This window comes from Carcharhinus amblyrhynchos, chromosome 3 (genome assembly GCF_965287045.1).
Source record: "Carcharhinus amblyrhynchos chromosome 3, sCarAmb.v2.hapA, whole genome shotgun sequence".
NCBI classification, from domain to species: domain Eukaryota; kingdom Metazoa; phylum Chordata; class Chondrichthyes; order Carcharhiniformes; family Carcharhinidae; genus Carcharhinus; species Carcharhinus amblyrhynchos.
The window spans coordinates 57,088,718-57,115,539 of NC_137326.1; the positions used below are offsets into that span (position 1 = coordinate 57,088,718).

At 46.2% G+C, this 26,822-nt stretch overlaps 1 protein-coding gene across 3 annotated transcripts in view; it reads left to right on the plus strand.

The window, feature by feature from the left end:
* The window catches only part of srgap3 (SLIT-ROBO Rho GTPase activating protein 3), a 229,309-nt gene that overhangs the window by 189,414 nt on the left and 13,073 nt on the right, over positions 1-26,822 (plus strand). For all 3 annotated transcript variants that reach the window (XM_080184210.1, XM_080184219.1, XM_080184227.1), the window contains exons 15-18: positions 3,835-3,969; positions 17,719-17,824; positions 18,520-18,747; positions 22,980-23,059. In XM_080184210.1, coding sequence (XP_080040336.1) covers positions 3,835-3,969; positions 17,719-17,824; positions 18,520-18,747; positions 22,980-23,059 — 549 coding nt within the window. The remainder of the gene's footprint in view (positions 1-3,834; positions 3,970-17,718; positions 17,825-18,519; positions 18,748-22,979; positions 23,060-26,822) is intronic.

A 26,822-nucleotide genomic window follows, 5' to 3' on the forward strand; every position in this document is an offset into this window, starting at 1 on the left:
ATTCAAACTCCTAAAGCTTTGCTGCAACTGATAGTTTATTTTGTTCCTCCTCAGCTCCCTCCCTCTCCCTCTCTTCCTCCTCAGCTCCCTCCCTCTCCCTCTCTTCCTCCTCAACTCCCTCCCTCTCCCTCTCTTCCTCCTCAGCTCCCTCCCTCTCCCTCTCTTCCTCCTCAGCTCCCTCCCTCTCCCTCTCTTCCTCCTCAGCTCCCTCCCTCTCCCTCTCTTCCTCCTCAGCTCCCTCCCTCTCCCTCTCTTCCTCCTCAGCTCCCTCCCTCTCCCTCTCTTCCTCCTCAACTCCCTCCCTCTCCCTGTCTTCCTCCTCAGCTCCCTCCCTCTCCCTCTCTTCCTCCTCAGCTCCTTCCCTCTCCCTCTCTTCCTCCTCAGCTCCCTCTCCCTCTCTTCCTCCTCAGCTCCCTTCCTCTCCATCTCTTCCTCCTCAGCTCCCTCCCTCTCCCTCTCTTCCTCCTCAGCTCCCTCCCTCTCCTCCTCCTCAGCTCCCTCCCTCTCCCTCTCTTCCTCCTCAGCTCCCTCCCTCTCCCTCCTCAGCTCCCTCCCTCTCCCTCTCCCTCCTCTCATACGAACATAAGAAATAGGAGGAGTAGGCCATCTAGCCTGCCCTGCCATTCAATAAGATCATGGCTGATCTGAAGTGGATCAGTTCCACTTTCCCGCTTTCTCCCCATAACCCTTAATCCCCTTGTCTGTCAAAAACTGGTCTACCCGTGACTTAAATATATTGAACGAGGTAACCTCCACCACTTCAACGGGCAGAGAATTCCAGAGATTCACCACCCTTTGAGTGAGGAAGTTCCTCCTCAACTCCAATCTAAACTGCCCCCCCCCCCCTCATCTTGAGGCTGTGCCCTTTAGTCCTGCTATCCTTTCTAAGCAGGAAGAATCTCTCTACCTCTACCCTATCCATCCCTTTCATTCCATTTCATCCCTCTCCCGTCCCTTGTCCCTTCTTCGCCCTTCCCCCTCCCCGTTTTCTCTCTTTCTTGCTAACCCTGAGCTACGTGCCAAATTGTAATTAAGACACAGACTAGGTACAGCAGCCGAATCCTGGTGGTTTACTAAGGCACCAAAATGAATGCAAACACAGCGTGTGTTGATGGAATTTTGAGAACTTCACTTTCATTAACACTGCAACAGTTTTGCAAGCAAAGATTCACATACGGTACATTAACTGACATCGAGGGAGATTGCACATCTTAATAGAGTTTTAATGAGTGTTTGATTTTGTTAGTAAATTAGTTTTAGACAAATTGTACAATTACCTACTCACCTGGAATCAAGCCCTTGGGCACTTGAGTGAGAAGAATTGTGAAATAAGAATTTGCCCTGTTGTGATCTCCAGCATTAACCCATAGATTGCCATTCTGTTTAGGCCTTAGCAGATTGTTTCTTCTTAGCTCACACACTAAGGTATTAAAACACTCAACTACTCAAACATCAAATGATCTCCTTCTGCACTCTCAGGATACTATGGTACTGTCAACATTTCCTGACTTATCTGGTCTATGTTTACTTTTAATCCTTGCTGTTGCCCTATGCTATGGGACTTGGCCTCAGTGTACTGTTCCATTGTTCAATTCAGAGAATCCACAGAATTCCTACAGTGCAGGAGGAGGCCATTTAGCCCATTGAGTCTGTACGGACTCTACAAAAGAGCAACTTCACTCAAGCCCACCTCCCCACCCTATTCCCATAACTGCATACATTTTCCATGGCTAATTCCCCTAACCTACATATCTTTGGACACTAAGGGGCATTTACCATGGCCAATCCACCTAACCTCCACACCTTTGGCCTGTGGGAGGAAACCAGAGGACACAGAGGAACTCCAAGCAGACACGGGAAGAACATGCAAACTCCACACAGTCACCCAAGGACGGAATTGAACCCGGGTCCCTGGCGCTGTAAGACAGTAGTGCTAACCACTGTGCTGTCAGTGATCTATATTTGATAGTGAGTCTGTTGACAATTGATGCTCACTGTGCCTGATTGGCTCAGCCTGGGTGTGGATACAGGTAAAAGTAAACAAATTGTCAGAAGAGCTGGAAGTTAGAGTTAAAGCATAGGGCAGACACTTTAAGGCACTGTGAGTGCTTAAACCTTGAAAAAAAAACTCCTGCTACATTCATAAAATGGCATCTCCGCATTACTCTGTATAGCACCTAGATTGGCAGAAGGAGGCAGATTTTGACTGAGAATTGATTTCAGGAGGTTTGGTGAAAGTAAAATTCTTTTGATGCCATCACTTGGGACTGTTTTAACTCCAAGGCCTCGCTTATCTCTTGCCCATCGGCTCCCTTCCTGAAATGCACAGTGAGTAGAGGTGGCTGACCCCAGCTGGTCAGAAGGCTGCCCACAGACCCCATGGTAAGTTGTGGGAGAGAAGGGGAGTTCAAGTCCTACTCCAGGGTTTAGGCACAAAAATTGAGATTGCTGTACATTCCAAAGTGTCACTGAGGGAGGGCTGCACTGCCAGTGATGCTGGCTTTCAGATCAGACATTAAACTGAGGCCCCCATCTGCCTGCTTGGGTGAGTGGTAAGGGTCCAATAGACTATTTTGAAGAACAGCAGAGGAAGTTAACTCTGGTATCCCAGCTAATGTTTATCTCTCAATCAACATCACAAGAAGCAGGATCTGGTCATTTGTGCGGAGGGTGTGGAGAGTCTACAGAAGGATCTAGATAGGCTGGGCGAATGGGCCAGGAAATGGCAAATGGAATTTAATGTTGGCAAGTGTGAGGTGGTCCACTTTGGTAGGAAGAATGGTAGGAAGGACTATTACTTACGGGGCGAAAAACTGCAGCAGGCGACGGTGCAGAGGGACCTCGGGGTCCTTGTGCATGAGTCGCAAAAGCCCAGCTTGCAGGTGCAGCAGGTGGTCAGGAAGGCGAATGGGATGCTGGCCTTCATAGCGAGGGGGATTGAATATAAAAGTAGGGAGGTCTTGCTGCAGCTGTATAGGGCATTGGTGAGGCCGCAGCTGGAGTACTGTGTGCAGTTTTGGGCGCCGCACCTGCGCAAAGATATTTTGGCCTTGGAGGGAGTGCAGAGGAGGTTTACTAGGCTGATACCGGAGTTGAGGGGGTTGAGCTATGAGGAGAGGCTGAATAAACTGGGCTTGTACTCGTTAGAGTTTAGAAGAATGAGGGGAGATCTCATTGAGACGTATAAGATGATGAATGGGATGGATAGGATAGAGGTGGAAAGACTCTTCCCGCTCAAAAAAGACAGTAGGACTAGGGGGCACAGCCTCAAGATAAAAGGGGGGCGGTTTAGAACAGAGTTGAGGAGGAACTTCTTCACTCAAAGGGTGGTGAATCTCTGGAATTCTCTGCCCGTTGAAGTGGTGGAGGCTGCCTCGCTAAATATTTTTAAGACGCGGGTTGATGGGTTTTTGATAGGAGAGGGGATTAAGGGTTATGGGGAGAAAGCGGGAAAGTGGAACTGAGCAGCGACAGATCAGTCATGATCTTATTGAATGGCGGGGCAGGCTCGAAGGGCTGGATGGCCTACTCCTGCTCCTATTTCTTATGTTCTTATGTCACATTGCTGTTTGTGGGAGCTTGCTGTGCATAAGTTAACTGCCATGTTTCCTACATTACCCAAGTGACTACAGTTGCAAAAAGTATTTCATTTGTTATGAAGTGTTTGGAGAAGTCTGGGTAAACAATGCTATATAAATGCAAGTCTTTTCTTTCTTTTGAAGGTGGGTATATGCCCAGAATTTCCTTCTGGGGTCCTGGAGGTCTAATTTTTTTCCTCATGAGCATGATGCTTAAGGTCCTGTGCTAATATAAATTATTTCCTTTACAAACTAGGTGAGGACCCCCTGGTGGACGACCACAATGAGCACGATATCAACTCAGTAGCAGGCGTCCTGAAGCTGTACTTCCGAGGCCTGGAAAATCCACTCTTTCCCAAAGAGAGGTTCCTGGATTTAATCTGTTCCATTAGTGAGTATGGGCCATCTAGCCTCTTCCTTTTCACCTTTCCTATGTAACTTCATAACACATGGCAATGGTGGTGTTGCAATGTATAGAAAGGTGGCTTGGACACTAGCCAGCACCAGTGAACATCACACAGACCTGGGTGTGGCATAATGATGCACTTTGAGTCTTCATTACTGAATAACAAGGGATTTATTTACAAGGATCAGCAAGACCAACAGCATGTCTGCAGTTAGTTGTCGCTGCCAAAGAGAACTACTCCCCCTGGTGTGGTTCACCAATCTTGAGTTCCATTTGGTTGCAGATGCCAGGTGACGCTTACTCTGCTGTATTCCCCTTAAAGGGCAAATCGCCACATGGAAGGTTTACTATCATTAACAAGTTCAGTATTATTTACCTTGATGAACCCTGGAACTGGTAACAAATCATTGTGTCTCTGAAGAGAGAGAGAAAGTGTGCTGGTTTAAAGCAATAGGCAAAAAACCAGGAGGTGGGGGGGAATGAAAATGTTTATTTTTACGGAATGAGTTGTTATGATCTGGAAGGCATTGCCTGAAAGGGTGGTGGAAGTAGATTTAATAGCAACTTTCAAAAGGGAATTGGATAAATTCCTGAACAGGACTAGGATAAAAAGAGGGTGGATTGGGACTAATTGGATAGCTCTATTGATGAGTCAGTAAAGGTATGATGGGCCGAGTGGCCTCCTGCTATGCTGTAAAGTTCTGTGGGGCTGATCAGCATCTGGGAGGGAAAGAGTGGAGAATGTTTGGGCAAAGTTTCCTCATCAGATCAAGCTGAAAAGTTTCTTTATCACTTGGACAATATTTAATGTGAAAGTCGCTACCACAGGTTGAAGTGAACGGTCTCAGTTATTTAAGGGAAGCTAAAGGAGAGAGAAAGAAATATAGGTTTATGATGGTAGATTTAGAAGAGGATGGGAGGACACTCAAGTAGAGCATAAACAACAGCATAGATTGGTTGGGCTAAATGGCCTGTTGATACTTCCAATGCAGCTCTGTGTAACCACTCAATATTTTCTAGTCTTTATCGTATTGTTACTTATGGGAATTTGCTGTGTGCAAATTGGCTGCCACCACATTTCCTACGTTACAGCAGTGACTACACTTCAAAGAGTCTGCATTGGCTATGAAGCAATTTGGGACAATCGGTGGTCAGTATATAAATGCAAGTCCACACGCACGCACGCACACACACACATGCACACACAGACACTCCAAAATCCCCAATCTCATTGGGTTTTCCCTCATTAACAATATGTACTGGAAAACCTTTAGTAATCCAAACAAACCTCCAAAGCTGCTCAATTTTCACCTTTCCACAGTGTCACATGGATCTCCATAATGCTCCAGCCCTTGCTGCACTGCTCCTCACCTGCCCCACATGACCAGACAGTTCTCTTCCCTAATCCTGTCTCCTCCAGGGGGCAGAGAGGGCAGCTGGAGCCTAAGGAATTGTACCACAGCAAGAGAGCAGGTGGTGACATACTGGCAATAGGACTACATTAGTAGAAGCTTAGGCTACTGCTTTGGGGGTCAAGGATTCAATTCCTGCCATGGGAGCTGACAGAATTTAAATTCAATTAATAAATCTTGAATTGAAAGCTGGTTTATGACAATGATCATTGATTGTCATAAAAACCAATCTGCTTTACGAATGTCCTTCAAGGAGGAAATCTGCCATCCTTACCTGATCTGGCGTACATATGACTACAGACCCACACCAATGTAGTTGACTCTTGCATGCCCTCTGAAATAGCTGAGCAAGACACTACATTGTACCAAAACACTACAGAAAAGTCAAAAATTGATTTAGGCACTGGAAATGACAATGGCACACCCTGCCTTGTCAACCCTGCAAAGCCTCCTTATCAACATCTGGGGTCTTGTGCCAAAATTGGGAGAACCATTCCCACAGACTAGTAACAGAATAATTCCAGGCTCTGCCATCGCTATTCTGGCTATGTCCCGACCCATCAGAGATGGCTGCACAGTGACATACAGTTGGGAGGAAGTCCTCAACATTGACTCTAGACCCCATGAAGCCTCATGGCATCAGATCAAACATAGGCAAGGAAACCTCCTGCGAATTAACATGTGTCGTTCCTCCCCTCCACCCCATCAGCTGGTGGATCAGTACTTCTGCAGTACTTATGTACTTCTGGGGAACTGTGGAGGAGACCAAGATGGAACAACCATTCAGCATTTCTGGCTGAAGATGGTTGCAAATGCTTCAGCTTTGTCTTTTTCACTGATGTGCTGATCTCCCCCAGCATTGAAGATGAGAACATTCGTGGAGCCTCTTCCTCCAGTGAGTTGTTTAATTGTCCATCACCATTCATGGCTGGATGAGGATCAATACTTCTGGGTGGCACGGTGGCGCAGTGTTAGCACTGCTGCCCTCACAGTGCCAGAGACCCAGGTTCAATTCCAGCCTCGGCTCACTGTTTGTGTGGAGTTTGCACATTCTCCCCGTATTTGCAAGGATTTCCTCTGGGTGCTCCAGTTTCCTCCCACAGTCCAAAGATGTGTGGGTTAGATTGATTGGCTGTGCTAAATTGATCCTAGTGTCAAGAGCATTGGCAGGGTAAATGAGTGGGGTTAAGTAAATAGAGCCTGAGTGGGATTGTGGTAGTGCCGACTCAATGGGCCGAATGGCCTCTTCTACACAGTAGGCATTCTACAAGTGTCCATGTTGAAAACCATGAGGAAGCATTGAAGCTGTCAAGGGCACACAGTGTACTCTAGATGGGGAACTTCAATGCCCATCACCAAGAGTGACTCGGTAATATTACTACTGACTGAGCTGGCGAGATCCTGATTGAAATAGCTACGAGCATTGGCCTGCAGCAGATGATGACGGAACTAACAAGAAGGAAAACCCTACCTGACCTCGTCCTCACCAATCTACCTTTCGCAGATATATCTGTCCATGACAGTTTTGATAGGAGTGTCAATTACATAGTCCTTGTAAAGGCAAAGTTCCATCTTCACATTGAGGATACTGTCCATTGTGTTGTGTGGCACCACCACCTTGCTAAGTGGGATAGATTCCGAACAGATCTAGGAACTCAAGACTAGGCAGCCATGAAGTACTGTGGAACATCAGCAGCAGCAGAATTGTACTCAACCACAATCTGTAACCTCATGGTTTGGCATTCTTCCACTCTACCATTACCACCAAGCCAGGGGATCAACCCTGGCTCAATGAAGAGTGCAGGAGGGCATGCCAGGAGCAACACCAGGCATACCTAAAAATGAGGTTCAATCTGGTGAAGTTACAACACAAAAAAAACAAGACAAATCCAACTCATGGCAATGCACAACATTTTGGCAATAGTAGTACGTCCTTGCCACAAAAATCAGGACAAATCCAATCTGGCCAATTAACAACCCATTCGTCTCCTCTCAACCATCAGTAGCATGATGGAAGGGGTCAGCAACAGTTGTTTCAAGCAGCACTAACTGAGCAATAACCTACTCCCGAATGCTCAATTTGGGTTCTGCCAGGGTCAGTCCACTCCTGACTTCATTACAGTCTTGGTCCAAACATGGACAAAAAAAGCTGGACTCGGGAGATGAGGTGAGTTGACATCAGGCAGCATTTGATGGAGTGTGGCATCAAGAGCCCTAGCAAAACTGAAATAAATGGGAATCAGGGGAAACTGTCCATGATTGGGATCATACCTGGCACAAAAGAAGATGGTTATGGTGATTGGAGTTCAATAATCATTTCAGTTCCAGGACGTTGTTGCAGGAGTTCCTCGGGGTAGTATTCTAGGCCCAACTATTTTCAGCTGCTTCATTAATGACCTTTCTTCCATCATAAGATCAGAAGTGGGGATGTGCGCTGATGATTACAGAATGCTGAGTACCATTCACATCACCTCAGATACTGAACCAGTCCATGTCCAAATGCAGCAAGACCTGGACAATATCCAGACTTGGGCTGATAAGTAGCAAGTAACATTTGTTCCACACAAATGCCAGGCAATGATCATCTCCAACAAGAAAGAATCCAACAATTGCCTCTTGACATTCATTGGCATTATCGTAGCTGAATCTCCCACTATCAACATCTTGGGTGTTACCAATGACCAGAAACTGAATTAGACTAGCCATATAAATACTTCCTATCAGAGCAAGTCGAACGTTAAGAATCCTCCAGCAAAGTAACTCACCTCCCGACTCCCCAAAGCCTGTCTGCTATCTACAAGACACAAGCCAGAAGTGTGATGGAATACTCTCCACTTGCCTGGAGAGTTCAGCTTCAACAACACCCAAAAGGCACTATCCAGGACAAAGCAGCCCACTTGATTGACATACCATTCATACTAAATTCTCCCTCAGTACCCGAAAGGTGCCGGAGTGTGGCGACTAGGGTCACAGTAACTTCACTGCAGTATTAATGTAAGCCTACTTGTGACTAATAAACAAAAAAATGTTTTCACTCCCTCCACCACCAAGCACATTAGCAGCAGTGTGTACCATATACAAGATACACGACAGCAACTTCCAAACCCACGACCTCTACCATCTAGGACAAGGTCAGCAAATGGAAATACCACCACCTGGAAGTTTCCCTCCAAGCCATTCACCATCCTGATTTAGAAATATATCGGCATTCCTTCACTGTCACTGGGTCAAAATCTTGGAACTCCCTAACAGCACTGTGTATGTACCTACATCCTAGGTATTGCAATGATTCAAGTTAGCTTGCCATCACTTTCCTCAGGGTTTATGGATGGGCAATAAATGCTGTCCTAGCCAACAATGCCCACATCCCATGAAAAAGTAAAAAAGAGCCAGAGAGAGAACTAGAACTGCCTGAATAAATTAAGACATCACTCATTTCATTAACAGTTAACAGCAAGGGGTGTAATTCACAGACTATTATTGGACAGCCAAGGGGGAGGGTCTTGAAAGAGTGAGATAGAGTATTAAGCAGAAATTGTAAAGTTGAGCAATCAGTATGCAGAAAGTGTGCATGTGTCCTCGAGGTTTAAGCTCTGTGAGCTTCAGTCTGATTGTGTTAGAGTTGTGCTCAGACAATGATGCTATTATATGCTTTGAGTAACTGGTTTTGAACAGACTGCACTCGTGAGGCACTGCTTGACTACACACAAGGCACAGATTTCAGATTCAAAGACATAGAATTTTACAGACCAGCTCATCCATACTGGTGTTAATGTTCCACACAAGCTTCCTCCCATCCCTGCTTCATCTCATCATATCGGCATATCTCTCTTTTCCTTCTTCCTTCATCTTACCTGGCTTTCTTATAAATGTATCTATGCTATTCGCCACAACCTCTCACTGTGATTCGGGGAACTAGAATGCCCTCACTGAGCCAAAGCTTTACCCTAATGGTTCACTTCTTAAACATCAAGGCCTTCACAGTCACCACCTCCAGATAGTCAGCCAATATATACTGCTTTGACAAAGGGTCAAAAATGTTTTGTTTCCTGGCGACTTTAAAACATGCAAGATCCTGAGAGGATGTGGAAAAGATGTTTCCTTTCACCAGAGAAGCTAGAACTAAGAGTCACTGTTTAAAAATAAGGAGTCACTCATTTAAAATAAAAGTGGAGAATTTTTTTCTTTCAGCGGGTCATGATTTTCTGGAACTCTCTCAAAAAAAGCAGAGTCTTTGAATATTTTTCAGAAAGAGCTAGATGAGTTCTTAAGAAGCAAGGGGGTTGGGAAGTTATTGGGGCTAAGTGGGAATGTGTGATTGTGGTTGTAATCAGATCAGTCACGATCTTATTGAATGGTAGAGCTGGCTCGAGGGGCCGAGTGGCCTACTCCTGCTACTAATTCGTATTTTGTGTGCGTACCTGACAATTCAATTCTCTGTCTGAGCAGTGAGACTATCTGCAGCCTCCAAAATCAGGACAGGATTGATTTTGAAAATATTTTGAAGGAAGGACAGAAGTTGTATTTATTTCATAGGCCAGTTAGTTTAAACTTGGTGATGGGAAAGCTTTTAGAAATGATAATCTAGCACAAAATTTACAATCACTTGGGCACGTGGATGAATTAAGAAAACACAGCTCAGATTTTTACCTTTGTCAAATTATGTTTAATGAATTTGGTCAAGCTCTTTTTGACAAAATAATCTTGATGAGGATAATGTGGTTGATGATATCAATTTAATTAAGGGCTAAATAATAGGTTGTGAGCAACATTAGAGCCTATGGAATAAAAGGGACAAAGTTGGCTGATTGAAAGTGAGCTTGTGGTGAGCGGTTGTTTTTTGGATTGGAGGAAAGTTTGCAGCACGGTTCTTGAGGGGTCAGTACTGGATCACTTCCCTTTGTGATATATATTGATGACATGTACCTTGGTGTGCTGGACAGTTTCAAAATTTGAATACACAAAACCTGGATATATTGTGAACAGAGATGGACTTCAAAAGGACAAACAGGCTGGTGAATGCACAGTCACATGTCAGATTAAACTTGATGCAGACAAGTGTGAAGTGATATGTTTTGGTGAGAGGGAGCACAGAATAATTACAGAATAGGAGGAAATCTGTCACGTCGGTGCTGGCTGTTCAAGGCAGTAATTCACCCAGTGTCTTGCCCCCAAGTTCTCCCTTTACAGATAATAATCCAATTCCCTCTTGAATGTCTCGCTTGAACCTGCCTCCCTCACACTTTCAGGCAGTGCATTCCAGATCCTAACCATTTGCCCTTTTTCAAGAAGTTTTCCTCATGTTGCCATTGCTTCTTTTACCAATTACCTTCAATCTGTGCCCTATTGTTTGAGAGGAAATAGGATACAAAATAAAGTGTAAAATTCTAAGTGGGGGTTCAGGAGCAGTAAGTACATGTGTACGTATTCTTGAAGGTAGCAGGGCAGGCTGAGAGGTCAATTAATATAGCATACAGGAACCCTGGACTTGATAAATAAGAGACATGGAGTGCCAAAGCAAGAAAATTATGGTAAACCATTACAAAGGTATTGAGGTTCACTGGAATATTGGGAGGAATTTTACAACATCATCACCCCCGTTTTGCAGCAGAAAAATGCCATAAAATCGGGCATGATGTGACTAGCGGGAATGGCGCCCGTTTTCACACCCATTCCCATTTTACCAAGAGAACATCAGCATGATCAGGACCGTGCCCAAATGGACAAAACGTCAATTTGCATTTTTTTACATTCATTACAATGTCATTAGCAAGCTTCACTCCCAATTGTTCCAGCTTACCTACCTTAACCACCTCATTCGCTGCAGCCAGATCGGTCAGGAAAACACCGAGTATAAAAGTCGCATTCAGGTGCTTGATCAGTGAACGTGAGTGAGGAAGTAAGTCTCTGCGTTCAAACTGCTCCATGCTGATCAAAGGGGGATTGTTTTGAGGCTGCCATGTTGCATTTTGGATTTGTGTGTTGGGGGGGGGAGCGTGGGGTGATGGGACTGTTATTGCTCAAACTTTGGACTCTCAGCACGGGCCCGGGTCTTAGTGCTGACTCTGGGCCCTGGTGCTGGCAGCAGTAAGCACTGTTGCTGGTGAGGTATGGGCTGGAAACTCTCTGAAGTGGCAATGCTGCAACCTCAGGAGTTATCAAGCAACACTGTCTGGGATCACTACTGCATGGGTTCTGGGTGTGTGTTTGTGGGGGTAGGGGTGAGCTATGGGGGGCTGTGTTGCCATTTTGGTGGGCTGAGGGGGGGAATGTGTAGTGCTGGTGTCTGTGGAGGGGTATGGGTAGTGTGTGTTCCTGGGGTCTGCGGGGGGGGGGGGGCGGTGTATGGGGTGTGTATGTTGTTGAGAGTCTGTGGGGGGCATGAGGTGTGTTGCTGGGCTGGGGGCGAGTAGAGTTCTTCAACCTCTCCACCTATCTCTCCCCTCCCCCAAATCCACTACCCCCTTCAGTTTGACCATATGGATTTTGCAATGCAACCCATTGATCTTGCTATTCTTTCAGTTGCTACTGGAGCTGAGGTGGAGGAATGGGAAGATGAATTGTAGGCAGAGGAGGCCCAGGCCATACCACTCACAGGAATAGAGGGAAATGGCTGCCATTCACCCTGGGAGGTGGGGGAGGGGGGAGAGAGAGCAGGCAGGAAAAGGAGGGAGCGGAGATTCCGGCAGTTCCGCACATGAATGTCCTTTGAGCAATTGTCGGACATTGCGTGCTGTCGACAGCTCTGAAAGGCGACAGTGTGACACTTGTGCCATTTATTATAAGACCTGGCACCTTGAAACATGGCAGGGGCCCCCACTCCCGGTGACTGTGAAGGTGACGGCTGCCTTAAACTTTTACATCACCGAGTCCTTCCAGTGAAGACCTTTGTGGCATTTTCCAACCATCTGTCCACACCTGTGTCAAGAAGGTCACAGATACCCTGTGTGCCCAGGTTGGCCAGTACATTAAATTTGACTTAGACAAGGCCCAGCAGGAAGCCTGGGCTGCAGGATTCGCAGGGATGTCAAATGTGCAGGGGGCTTTAGACTGCACCCACATCACTCTCAATGCTCCAGTGAAGAATCCAGGAAGGGCTTCAATTCAATAAACATGCAGTTGGTGTGTGACCATCAGCTGCACATCATGCATGTCTGTGCCAGGCACCCCGCAGTGTGCATGACAGCTTCAAATTGAGGAGCTCTGATGTCCCAGAGGCCTTTGAGGAGGAGCACTGGGTGCAGGGATGGCTCATAGGGGACATGCGGTACCTGCTTCGGACTGGCTAATGATGCCCGTGCGGAGGCCTGAGACTGAGACCCGATATAATGAGACACACATTGCCACCCATTCAATAGTGGAGCAGTGCATTGAGCTCCTCAAAATGCAATTCAGGTGCCTAGACCAATCTGGCAGGGCCCTGCAGTATAGCTCATTGTGGAGATGTGCTGTGCCTTAACACAACCTGGCACAGCAGTGAAGAGATATTTATGAGAAGGAGGATGTGGAGGCCAACCAGCCAGGCATCGCTGGGGAGGCAACCGCCGAGGAGGACCACAACGATGAGCAACACCACCCAGGTGTTGGGGAGCGGGCAGCAGCAAGGATCAGGCATGCGAGGGTGGTGGTTCCATTCCCACTCCTGTTGCTGCATGTGTGTTCCATTCCCACCCTCCCCCCGCCCCTGCCTCCCCTCCCCACCCTGTTGCCCCTTGGAATTCTACAGTCGCCAGCAACATTGTAACACTAGAGTGGTGGATCTGGGTAGTGAGTTTCCTTGGCAAGCAGGAGGGTGATGACAACTCACTGTACACCATTGTGGTAATGCCCTGGTGCAAACTAGTCTGACTCTTACCTGAGCTCTGCATGCACACTCCCACCTGGGTCCATGTCTGGGTGATGGGTAAGGGAGCACTAAACCCCAATTCAGAGCCCTGGCGAGGGGGAATCTCTCATGGATTCTGAGAATGCCATGGCAGATGCTGTAAGTTGATGCCAATGCATGCCACCTGCTGTAGTCAGTGAATTATTTGTAGCAGTACGCTGAGAGTCCTCCCCTACTGACATCAATGTGCAGGGTTCCTCCGGTGACCACTGGGGTAAGTACATTCCTGTTAGAGGCTATTCAGAGATAAATTAGTCACAGGAGAAGGGTGAAATAATATTTTTTGGTGCTAATAAAGGTGCTTCCGAAATATGTGATAATATAAAAACTAACATAAGACTTTAAAGTGCCTAAATATTCTGTCTACTGAGTGTTGACCTTCACCCGTAGCATCTTAGTGCTGCTATAACTTCTTAACTTTGCATGGCTGACCATTATGTCTTGTTGTCTCCCCAAGATATGCATCAGAGTTGGAGGTGGCCAGCTGCCAACCGCACCCTTTAGCCTATGATGTCTTTGACGATTGTCCTCTGGACATTAAGGGCCCTGGCCAGATTCCAGGTGTCTGGGATGTTTCCATGACACCCACTGCCCTATTGTCAGGAAGAGGTGGGGTAAGTCAGAAGGTGTAGCCACAGCTGCAATCTCCTGGGTGGAAGGCCCCAGCACGGGCTCGAGCCCTTCCTCCTCCCTCAGGGTTCCTATGGGCCTCAGGATCAGTCCATGGGATGGAGATGCTTCTGCAGTGAGCTCCAGAAGCTCCCATGTCACCTGGCCCTGCCAGTCCTGAAGGACCACGTGAGTTCTTGCCATGGTGGTTGAGCCCTCTGTGATGGTGCTCTGAATCAGGGCCACCTGTCGATGGCAGCAGCAGGTGTCCTCTGAGACTAGGCCAGCTCTGCAGTCCCACAGCCATAACGCTCTGTGACCAGGCCACGATCTCAAAGGCTGCTGCTATAGGAAGTTGGCCTGCTGGGTCTCCTACAAGCTCTCAGGCATGACACTCTGTCAGTGGGCTACCTTTCTAAGGGCTGCAACTATAGCCCACTGTATTTCTCAACACTGTCCTGCTGGGTCTCCTGCAAGCTCGCGAGTCTCTCAGCCACGGGCCACAGAATCTCGAGAAGCCTGTTGGGGCCCTCAGCTGTGGCCTACTGTGACTCGGCTATGGCCTGCCTGCTGTGACTCAGCCATCGCTTGGAACCTGCCACTCATAGAACAGATTTCCTGCTGCAGGCTTTCCATCATGGACTCTACTTTTGCAGTGTTGGCCTGTGAACCACACAAAACTGGCAATAGCTGGTCCACCTGAAAGCTTTGGGACTCCTCCCATCAGCCTCGCAGTTGGTCCAGTGTGGCTGTCAGCCCCTCCTGCATTCCCTGACTCTGTTGCTGCAGTTCCAGCAGCTGAGGGAGAAGTGATTGCAGAGGCCCAGTATGTAGCCTGGAGCTGGCTGAATCCTTGCCTCCGGCAGGACTCCCTGCATGCCAGAGATCTTGGACATTCCCTCCTCCACTATACATATGCAGATATGTCGTGCACATCAGAGAGTGATTTAGATACCTTGCCACTACTTTGACCCACCGATGTGCAAGTCTCTGGGATGGTAAGTTGCAAGGTGGAAGCTGACGCAAAACTGGCGCCAGCCTCAGAGGTCCCTTCATCTGCTTCCTGCAATGAGTCTTCTGAGCTGTCAGAGGCAGCGTGGGTGGGAACAGCAGTAGGGGCTGCAATGCCAGATGGCCCAGCAGCATCGGGGCCTCTGCATCACAGGACACAAGGTTAACTGCTTGAGAGAACAAAGAACAAAACAGCCCGGGAAACAGGCCCTTCGGCCCAACAAGCCCGCGCCACCATTTTAACATTACCAGACCTCCCTACACCCATGACCCTTATCTATGCTTATGGCATTCCACATTGAGGGAAACTAATTTAGGGACAATTTATTACACCAATCAGCCTAATAGCACTTAAAACCTGTGAATTAAAAGAGAAAAACATTAGTATCATTCCTCATCCTTATACATTACCAGGGACGTCCCAATGCTAATGAACCTTATTTAAAACAATCTCCTATATCCTCCCATCTCCAACCCGCTCATGTGCCTGTCTGAGTTACTCTTAAACAACTCCAGCGTGCCTGCCTCCACCACCTTGCTTGGCAGAGCATTCCATACCCCCACTACCCTCTGTGTGAAAAACCTCCCTCTAATATCCGTGTTATACCTCTTTCCGCTCACCCTAAGCCCATGGCCCCTCGTACTGTGTGTCCCTAACATAGGAAATAGCTTACCACTGTTTATCTATACCCTTCATAATCTTATATACCTCTATTAGATCCCCCCTCAGTCACTGTCTTTCAAGGGAAAACAGCCCCAATTTGCTCAATCTTTCCTCATAACCCAGTCCTTCCATACGAGGCAACATCCTGGTAAACCTCCTCTGCACTCCCTCCAGAATCTCCACGTCCTTCTGGTAGTAAGGTGACCAGAACTGGACGCAGTACTCCAAATGCGGCCTAACCAGCGTTCTATACAACTGCAACATTAGACTCCAGCTCTTATACTCTATACCTCTTCCTATAAAGGCTAACATACCATAAGCTTTCTTCATAACCTTCTCCACTTGAACTGCCACCTTCAAAGACTTGTGCACTTGCACCCCCAGGTCCCGCTGCATTTCTATACTCTTTATGGGCTTACCCTTTATCATATAACTCCCCCCTACATTATTCCTGCCAAAATGCATCACCTCACATTTATCCGGATTAAACTCCATTTGCCATATGTCTGCCCAATATACCAGCCTATCTATATCCCGTTGTGTTGCCAGATACTGCTCCTCACTGCCCGCCAATCCAGCCATCTTGGTGTCATCAGCAAATTTGCTGATCACACCACTTACTCCCTCTTCCAAGTCATGTATATATACTACAAAAAGAAGAGGTCCCAGTACTGAGCCCTGCGGCACACCACTAGTGACAGACCTCCAACTAGAAAAGGACCCTTCCACTACTACTCGCTGTCTCCACTTAGCAAGCCAGTTCTCCACCCATCTAGATACCTGGCCTCGTATCCCATGAGCCTTAATCTTTTCAACCAACCTACCATGAGGGACTTTGTCAAACGCCTTACTGAAATCCATATAGACAACATCAACGGCTCGTCCTTCATCAACCGTTTTTGTGACCTCGTCAAAAAATTCTACCAGATTCGTAAGGCAAGACTTCCTCTTAACAAAGCCATGCTGCGTATCCTTAATCAGATCACAACGCTCTAAGTGCTCATACATCCTATTCCTAAGAATCCTCTCCATCAACTTGCCTACCATTGACGTCAAACTCACCGGCCTATAGTTACCCGGGCTATCCCTCCTACCCTTTTTAAACAACGGTACCACGTTCGCTATTCTCCAGTCCTCTGGGACCTCACCTGTGTCCAAAGAAGAGACATGCTGCCACTGTCTCCCAGGTTGCATTTCCATCCCTTCCTCTGGGACGGCATTCTGCTGGGGGGAAGAGGCTGTCCCACCTTGCCTCCATCAACTCCAGCAATCTGGCCAAATCAGCATCGGAAAATCAGGAGGCTGTCTTCCTGGAGATCATTTCTTCCTGCACTGCCTGCCTTTCTGTCCATCCTTGGGGTTCTTATGGACTCCCCTTTCTAGGGCAGATCAGCCCTAATTAACATTAAAATTTATATCTTGTAAAATTACACTTAGCACATCAGATGTACAAGTTTCAAGTATCATTTCAAACATTATACTGGTTTGGGAGAGTCACATGCCCGTTAAACTCAGCCAGTTTAATGCCGTTTGCCTTGTTACCATTGGAGGGGAAGCCAAGTCAGCATTTGCAGGTGGACTGATGGAGGAAGGGGGCATGGGATTTGTGCCTCTCTGATGATTGAGGGCAGGAGAGAGGGTCATGTCAGGCAGCCATCGGGGTCAGGGCAGGTGATGAGAAGACCATGGGCAAGGAGAGGGGGGGGTGGGATGTAAGTAGATCAGTAAGGATGGGGTAGGTTTCTGATGTCTGTAGGAAGGGAAGGAGAGGCTGTATTAGGCCTGGGAAGTCGGTGGGAGTGGGGGTTGTGGTTCTGTCAGCAAAGCTGCTTTTTCTTGCATATGATCTGAGCTGCTGACTATCTGGTGAACTAAGCCCCACCCAATGCCTCTAATGGCCAGAAACAGTCTCGCCCAATTTTTCAAAGACTTAGCACATTATATTGGGCATGAAAACTTGCCCGAAAAACAGATCAGGAACTCCCCCGTTTTCACGCCAGCTGGACACACACAAAAAATTTCTTAAAATTCTGCCCATTGTGTGCAAAGTCAATGAGCACACCCCCCCCCCCCCACCCCCCCCCCACCCCCACCCTTTTGGGGAAACGGAGACATGATGTATCTAAACCTCTCTTCTCTTGTCCTGCCCGCAGAGATCGAGAGTGCCATCGAGCGGACTCACCACCTTCAACAGATCATCGTGACCCTCTCACGGACAGTCATCATCGTGATGAGATATCTCTTTGCCTTCCTCAACCAGTAAGTACAATCTCATCACCCCCCAACTTTTCCATCTGTCTCTTGCACTTTCACTCGAGTGCACAAAACTCCAACAAAGATACTGGATATGACATGCTATTTGTTATCTTTTCTCCTTTCTACCCACCTATCAAATACACAGATTTCACCCAGGGCTACAAGCTTCATAGTCACCAGCTGCTCTCCAGTACCCATTACTCACCAGGCTGGCCTAAGCTGAGAAAGAGAAAGAATGTCTGCTCAATACTGGGAAACTTCACTGCCTAGCCTGATCCTGTGACCTGGCTGGGTGTCCACCCATTCACACTCTGAAACAGGAGGTCACTGAATAGTGATTTGAAGCAGCAACCACGGCTGATTCTTTATTCACCCCTTAGCCAGGTTCCTGATACCCATAGTAAGACCCTGCTTGGCAATGGATATGACGACAGTAAGACATTAATGGACAGTGAGTGCAGGGGTAATGGGACAGTGTAAGAGCAAGCAGGCCACTGGCCTGAGGGTGCAAGTCTCTGCGTGGGAAGGGATAGTAAGGGCAGTGAAGATGTAGTTTGAGCGCAGGGTTTCTTCAAGAATAAGGGGAGGGAAGGGTGCACCTGCGGGCGGAGAGTTCTTGCTGCAGTCAGCAGGCAGTGATGAATGTGGTTCGGTATCAGGGATAATGGTGATGACTTGGCCTTATCTGTGTCTTTTAGCCTATCCCAGTACAGTGATGAAAACATGATGGACCCTTATAACCTGGCAATCTGCTTCGGGCCCACCTTGATGCCGATCCCTGATGGCCAAGACCCTGTTTCCTGTCAGGCACATGTCAACGAGGTCATCAAGAGCATCATTGTGAACCATGAGGGTATCTTCCCGAGCCACAAGGAGCTGGAAGGGCCGGTGTATGAGAAGTGCATGACGGGAGGCGAGGAATACTGGTAGGGAATGATTGTAAACAGCAGCACTTTTGAATATGTTATAATGCTGCCCTTCGCTGCACTGCCATTGCTGCGCTGCCCCTGCCCCTTGCTGTGTGACCCAGGACCCTTGCCGTGCTGCTCCTGCCCTCACTACACTACCCTCACTGCCCTCCCCGACCCTCTCTGCTCCCCTTCGACCTTCACTCTGCAGCCATGAGGGCAATGCAACAGATCCCAACTTGGTGTTCACTTTCCAGTCTGAAACACTTGTTAAGTGTATGGAGCTGGTTTGCCAGTCCCTAACCCAGGGAGGGCATTTACTCCCATCATAGGATCCACTGATAAGAAGCAATAAGAGACAATTCAACCTCTTGAGCCTGCTCCGCCATTCAATATGATCCTGGCTAGAAACCTTTCAATCCATTACTAATTCAAATCTAACTCCTCAATGTCTCAGCCCCCACTGCACTCTGTGGTAGTGCATTCCACAGATGCACGACCCTTTGAGAAGTAATTTCTCCTCATCTGTTTTATATTTGCTACTCCTTATCCTAAAATTACGACTTTTTGATCTAGATTGCCCCACGAGAGGAAACATCCTCTCTATGTCTACTTTGTCAATCCCATTTATCATCTTATGTGCCTCAATTAGATCTCCTCTCATTCTTCTAAATGCCAGAGAGTATAGGCCTAAGTTGCCAGTGGATAGGCATATGGATAACATTGGAATAGTTTAGGTTAAAGGGTCATTAGATTGGTTCCACTGGTCAGCGCAACATCGAGGGCCGAAGGGCCTGTACTGCACTGTAGTGTTCTATGTTCTCTTGATAAGACAAATCCCACATCTCTGGAATTGACCTAGTAAACCTCCTTTAAACTGCCTCTAGTGCAACTACATCCTTCAAGTAAAGGGATCAAAACTGTACAAATACTCCAGGTACAGGCCCACTAATGGAATCAACTAAGTCAAAACTGAGTATAGGAATTTTGGAATTAAACCTGAGATACCCTGTGCTGTGTTACACTGATGTAGCAACTAGTATAGGTGCTCTACTTTGTGTAGCACTTTTAAATATGTTATAATGCTGTGTGGAGTTTGCACATTCTCCTCATGTCTGTGTGGGTTTCTTCCGGGTACTCCAGTTGCCTCCCACAGTCCAAAGATGTGCGGGTTAGGTTGATTGGCCATGTTAAGAAATTGCCCCTTAGTGTCCAGAGATGCGTAGGTTAGAGGGATTAGTGTGACCTGCCTGGGTGTCCACCCATTCACACTCTGAAACAGGAGGTCACTGAATAGTGGTCTGAAGCAGCATTCCATGATACTGACTCATGGAATGGGAGAGTCAGTATTTAATTGGATTAAAAAGTTGGTTTAAGAGCAAAAAGGAATGAGTTTTGATAAATAGTTGTTTTTTTGCATTGGAGGATGGTACAGTTGGGGGATGTGAGGAGGATTCTTTTTACAGAGATAATATGTAGGGATATGGGGTAGGGCTTGGGTGGGATTGTGTTCGGTGCAGACTCAATGGGCCGAGGGGCTTCTTTCTGCACTGTAGGGTTCTATGATTTTCTATGATAGTAGACTTGATATCCCAGCCACAAGGCGAGGCTCTACAGAGGCAAAACTAAATATAATAATGTCCTGTCATTTTTGAGTCCTCACTCTTCCTAAATGAACAGTGCCTTTTCTAGATTGGGAAATTCAATAGTTTGATGGGAAATAAAGAGACAAAGAGAAAACATGAAAATTGAATTGCAGTTCACACAAAAGGGAATCAAAAATCATCTACCAGGAAGTAAATAGCAAGTAAAAGTAACAAGAGGGAGGTTATTGGGGATAAGGAGAATGATACAGAGGCACAGGACAAAGTTCTTTGTATCAGTGTTCACTAAGGAAGGGGATGCTGGCAATATATTGATAGAAGTGGAAATGGTAAGAGATAATGAATAGGGTGAAAATTGATAGGCAGGATGAAGTGAAAAGGCTGCCTATGCTTATAAGGGGATAAATGACCTGGTCTGGGTTACAAAAAGGAATGAGACTGGAGAGACCACAAGGGTTATCCATAATTTTTCAATCATCTCTAAATACAGGGGAAGTGCCAGAGTATTGGAAAATGGCAAATGTGACACCCTTTTTCAAGAAGGGGTATAAAGGGCAGCCCTAGTAACTACAGGCCAGTCAGTGTAACATCAGCAGACACTTGGAGGGGTTTGAGTTGGTTAACGAGAGCCAGCACAAATTTGTAAAAGGCAGATCTTGCTTGGAAATTAATTGAATTTTTCAATGAAGTTAACAGAGAAGGTTGATAAGGAGAATGCAGTGCAGATCTATGTGGATTTTAAGCAGGCCTTTGAAAAAGTACCACATAAAAGGCTGCTTAACAAAATCATGACTCATGGAATAGGAGAGTCAGTATCTAATTGGATTAAAAGTTGGTTTAAGAGCAAAAAGGCATGAGTTTTGGTAAATAGTTTTTCAGATTGGAGGATGGTACTGTTGGGGGATGTGAGGAGGATCCTTTTTACACAGTGAGTTCGGTGTTCATCGAGTTTAAAAATTGGCAAATCATGTTGCAGCTTTATAGAACCTTAGTTAAGCTGCACTTGGAATATAGTGTTCAGTTCTGGTCGCCACACCACCAGAAGGATGTGGAGGCTTTGGAGAGGGTATGAAAAAGATTTACCAGGATGTGAGGAGAATCCTTTTTACACAGTGAGTCGTAATGACCTAGAACCCTGTGCTTTCAAGGCTACTGAAAGGAGGGACAATCAAATGGAAATTGGATGGGCCCTTGAAGGGAATACATTTTCAGGATACAATGGGAGAATGGAACTGACTGGATTTCTCCACACAGAGCTAGCATTGAACTGATGGGTTGAACGGCCTACATCTGTGCTGTAAATGATCTATGACAAGCACACTAGGCCCATATCACAGTGACTGAAATCAGGAGTTCAGTGTAAGGAATCACAGGCACAGGCCCACATCCTGTCACACAACAGACAAATGCGAGGTAATGCATTCTGAAAGGTTTAATAAAGATAGGAAATATCCAGTAAATGGCAGAACCCTTAAGAGTATTGATAGGCAGAGGGATCTGAGTGTACAGGTACACAGGTCACTGAAAGTGGCAATACAGGTGGAGAAGGTAGTCAAGAAGGCATACGGCATGCTTGTCTTCATCGGCCGGTGCACTGACTATAAAAATTTAAAAAGTCACATTACAGCTTTCTAGAACCTTAGTTAGGCTGTACTTGGAATATAGTGTTCAGTTTTGGTCACCACACTACTAGAAAGATGTGGAGGCTTTGGAGAGGATATGAAAAAGATTTACCAGGGTGTTGCCTGGCATGAAGGGCGTTAGCTATGAGGAGAGGTTGGAGAAACTTGGTTTGTTCTCACTGGAACGATGGAGGTTGAGGGGCGACCTGATAGAAGTCTACAAGATTAAGATTATGCATGGACGGAGTGGATAGTCAGAAGCTTTTTCCCAGGGTGGAAGAGTCAATTACTAGGGGGCATAGATTTAAGGTGCGAGGGGCAAGGTTAAAAGGAGATGTATGAGGCAATTTTTTTTTTACACAGAGGGTGGTGGGTGCTTGGAACTCGCTGCCAGGGGAGGTGGTGGAAGCAGATACAATCGTGAGTTTTAAGGGGTATCTGGACAAATACATGAATAAGCTGGGAACAGAGGGGTATGGTCCCTGCGTATGGGGTTTTAGTTCAGTTGTACAGCATGGTTGGTGCAGGCTTGGAAGGCTGAAGGGCCTGTTACTCTGCTGTAATTTTCTTTGTTCTTAGTACAGTGCTAAGGTTGGATGTATTGCAGAAAATTTCCACATTAGCACCCAGCTCCGCCCCCACACCCACGCTACTGATCATGTGCCCTGTCCTTCCTGGCAGCATCCCAATGCCTCGCTCTGATTGGAAAGTAAGCAGACACTTCACAACCTGTTTAGTTGATTCTTGACTGTCCATCGAACTGTCCTAATCCTCCATCTCTGTTTTGTAAAGCTCCTGTGATGTGTCTCCTCCTTGTTGCTAACTGCAATGTCAGGGAAGATTAATCTTTAATTCCCAGATACTCCAGGACGTTCTGGGAGGATTGGAAACCAGAAGCTATGTTCGCAAGCGTGGGCCTGAAATACAACACTTGTTGTGCCACAGGCCCTCAGTCAGACGGTAGTCAGTAACCTTGAATTTGTGCAGTGAGGGCTCAGTTAATGGCTTTATTGCTTTGTTGCAGTGACAGCCCTCACAGCGAGCCTGGTGCCATTGATGAAGTGGACCATGACAATGGTACTGAACCACACACCAGTGATGATGGTAAGTAGCACAATGGCAGTCTGTTTGCATTAGTGAATGCAATCCATGTCTGAGGCTAAAGTAGCCTCCAATTCCTTCTCTCTCAATGCTGCCAGGTTACATAACTGAGCGAATACAGGTGAAATTCATCTTGGGAATATAGCAGTCCCTGTTCAGGTTAAACTTCCACCTCAAAAACTCTTAACAGTTGACTGTTCTTTTGCGGTTGAGTCACCAAGAGAGAGTAAAACATCATTAAACTCTGTCCTCCTTTGATACACTTCCGTCTTTCCATTTAATTGATCTTGGGTTGTGGATAATACTAATCGTTAGGGTTAGGGTTATCGTGTCTTAATTATGTTCATCTCAATTCCTTGAGGGCATTGAGAGCCTGGCACAATGGATTGGGGATCTGAAGTAGGCCAGACCGGGTAGATGTGGCAGATTTCTTTCTCAAACAGTGTTTGAAACACAGGGGCATCGGTAACCTATTCAGCCCCTTGAACCTGTTCCACCACCAAAATGTTCACAGAAGATCCACACTTCAAACTTCAAATCCCTTTACTCTCGCCCCATCTTATATATACACATATATAAAACACAAGGTTCTCCTTTCCTTATAAGAACATAGGAAATAGGAGCAGGAGTAGGCCATCTAGCCCTTCGAGCCTGCCCCGCCATTCAATAAGATCAAGGCTGATCTGAAGTGAATCAGTTCCACCTTTCCGCTTTCTCCCCATAACCCTTAATTCCCTTGTCTATCAGAAAATCTACCCATGACTTAAATATATTCAATGAGGTAGCCTCCACCACTTCAATGGGCAGAGAATTCCAGAGATTCACCACCCTTTGAGTGAAGAAGTTCCTCCTCAACTCCATTCTAAACGGCACGCCCCGCCCCTTATCTTGAGGCTGTGCCCTCTAGTTCTGCTATCCTTTCCAAGCAGGAAGAATCTCTCTACCTGTACCCTATCTAGCCCCTTCATTGTCTTGTAAGTCTCGGTAAGATCCCCCCCAGTCTTCTAAACTCTAACGAGTACAGACCCTGTATCTAACCAATCTATGGATCCCAGTCTTGAGCCCCCAATTTCAAGTCTCAGAGGAGAAAGTTCCAGATTTTCATGAGCCTTTGAGTGAAAAATTACTTCCTGATTTCATTCCTAAATGTCTTGACTCCGATTTTATGATGTCCCTTCATTATGTTCTAGATTCCTCATCGGAGGTAGTGGTTTGCCTTTATCTACTATATCAAACCCCTCTGTCGTACTGATCTTCTTGATTAGATCAACGCTCTAAACTCAAGCAATGCAAGCTACATTTACGCAACCTGGTAGTTTAGCCTTTTAAGACCTGGTATAATGTGATGAATTTGCACTGCACTCCATCAAAAGACAAGTATATCCTTTCTGAAGTATGGTGCCAAAAGCTGAACTCCAAATGGATTCAGATCAAAGCTCTACAACTGAATTATCATTCCTTCTCTTCTATATTTCAATCCCCTGGAGATAAAGGAGCCAACATTTTGTTAGCCTTTCTGGTTACTTGTGATAGCTACAGCATTTAGTGATTTGTGTACACGGATTTCTAAATCTCTGCACTACTCCATGCCTGGTCCATCACTGAAGAGAATATGCCCAATTGTCCTTCTTTGAACCAAAAGGGATGATCACAGACTTCCCTGTATTTTTAAATTAGTTGAATACCGGCAGATTTCACATTTGTTTTCTGCTCATTCCTGTGTCAGATTTATAGAATACACTTTCACAAAGTGCCCTTGAGGAACTTCAGCACTTAACCTGTGGATTGTCAAGAACACCACGCTCCAGCCAGAGTCACACTCCCTCCGATACACTCAGATGAAGTGTTAAACAGTGACCCTGATTTCCCCTTTGGGTGAATGTTGGAAATCCCATGGCTTTATTATGAAGAGAGGGTTTCTCCCTGATGTCCTTGCCAATGTTAATCTCTCTACCAAACAGATTACCTGGTCATTGTTATGTTGCTGTTTGTGGGATCTTGTTGAGCACAAATTGGCCACTGCTTATTATTTTATTCACACATGGGATAGAGAAGTTGCTGGCTGAGCCAGCATTTATTCCCCGTCCCTAATAGCTCTTGAGATGGTGGTGGTAAGCTACTTCTTGAACTGATGCAGTGCCTTTGGTGTAGGTACTCCCACAGTGCTGTTAGAGAGGGAGTTCCAGGAGTTTGACCCAGCCACAGTGAAGGAACGGTGATATATTTCCAAGTCAAGATGGTGAATGACTTAGAGAGAACCTGCGGGTGATGATATTCCCACGTATCCTCTGCCCTTGTTCTTGAAATAGTAGATTTGAGCGGTGGGTTTGAGCGGTGCTGCCTAAGGAACTTTGGTGTGCCCTGAAGTGCATCTTGTAAATGGTACATACAGCTGCCACTGTGCATCAGTGATATACAGAGTGAAGGTGGTGGGTGTGGTGCCAATCAAGCAGCTGCTTTGTCCTGAATGCTGCTGAGTTTATTGATTGTTGTTGGAGCTGCACACTCCAGGCAAGTGGAGAGTATTCTATCACATTCCTGATTTGTGCCTTGTAGATGGTGGACAGGAATCAGAACATTCTCGCTGCACAATTTCCAGCCTCTTTTATTTCTTATACTACAACAATGACTACACTTCAAAATATTTCTTTGGATATAAAGCATTATGGGATGTCCTGAGATCGTGAAAAACATGATCAAAATAAGTCTGTTTTGGCATGGCTGGTGTGTGTCTCCCTCTAGTGAGGGTTCTCCCTCAGTACACCCTTCATTCTGAGTTCTTAGCTGCGTGTGATTTTGGAGCCTATACAATAACCTTTGTTCATTATAATAAATGTATACTTTAGAATATTTTTAAGGATGTTAACACACCATGGAATAGCATGATTGTGTTGAATTTTAACCAATGGCATTTGTTGTATCCTATAAATCTACAAGGCCATTCAGCCCTTCCAACATATTCCACAATCAAATAAGATCATAGCTGACATTTTCCTCAACTCCATTCATCCACATTAATTCCATTGTTACCCTGTACTAAAAATCTATCGATTTCTTTCTTGACCATTTCAATTGCTCCCAGTATCCACAACCATTCAGGAGATACATTTTCCCATTTTCACCTCTGTGAGGATTGGTCATTTTAAACTGTCCCTTTGTGTCCAAAGATGTGCATTTTACGTTAGGTGGATTGGCCATGGTAAATGCATGGAGTTACAAGGGTGGGCTGGGGGGTGGGGTGCTCAGTAACATGCTCTTTTGGAGGGTTGGAACAGACTGAATGGTCCGAATGGCCTCCTTCTTCACTGTAGGGATGCTATGAACTACAACTGATTTCACTCCTGGTTGGTGTTGCTCTAACACTTTGGCCTAGCAGGAATAATCAGTTCCCTCTGTTTAGATTTCTGAATCTTCTCCATCATTTTAAGCACCTCAGTCAGACCTCCTCTCACTTCCCTAAACTCAAGGGAACACAAGTCAAGTTTTGCAACCTGTTTTCATAATTTAACCCTTTAAGCCCTGGTGTCATTCCAGTGCTCCTCTGATCCTGGTTTGTTGCACATTCCTGAATTTCATCAGTCTATCATTGGTATCTGTGGGCAGAATTTTCCCAAATATTGGCCAAGGCAGGTAAGAAAAGTGCCATTGAAGCCACTGGTTCCAATGGCAACTTTCTCCATTGCATGGTCCTAGAATTAGTTAAGAGAAAGTCAAGGGATAGATCCCAAAGTCACACTTGCGGTGCAGACTCTGATCCCACCCCGCC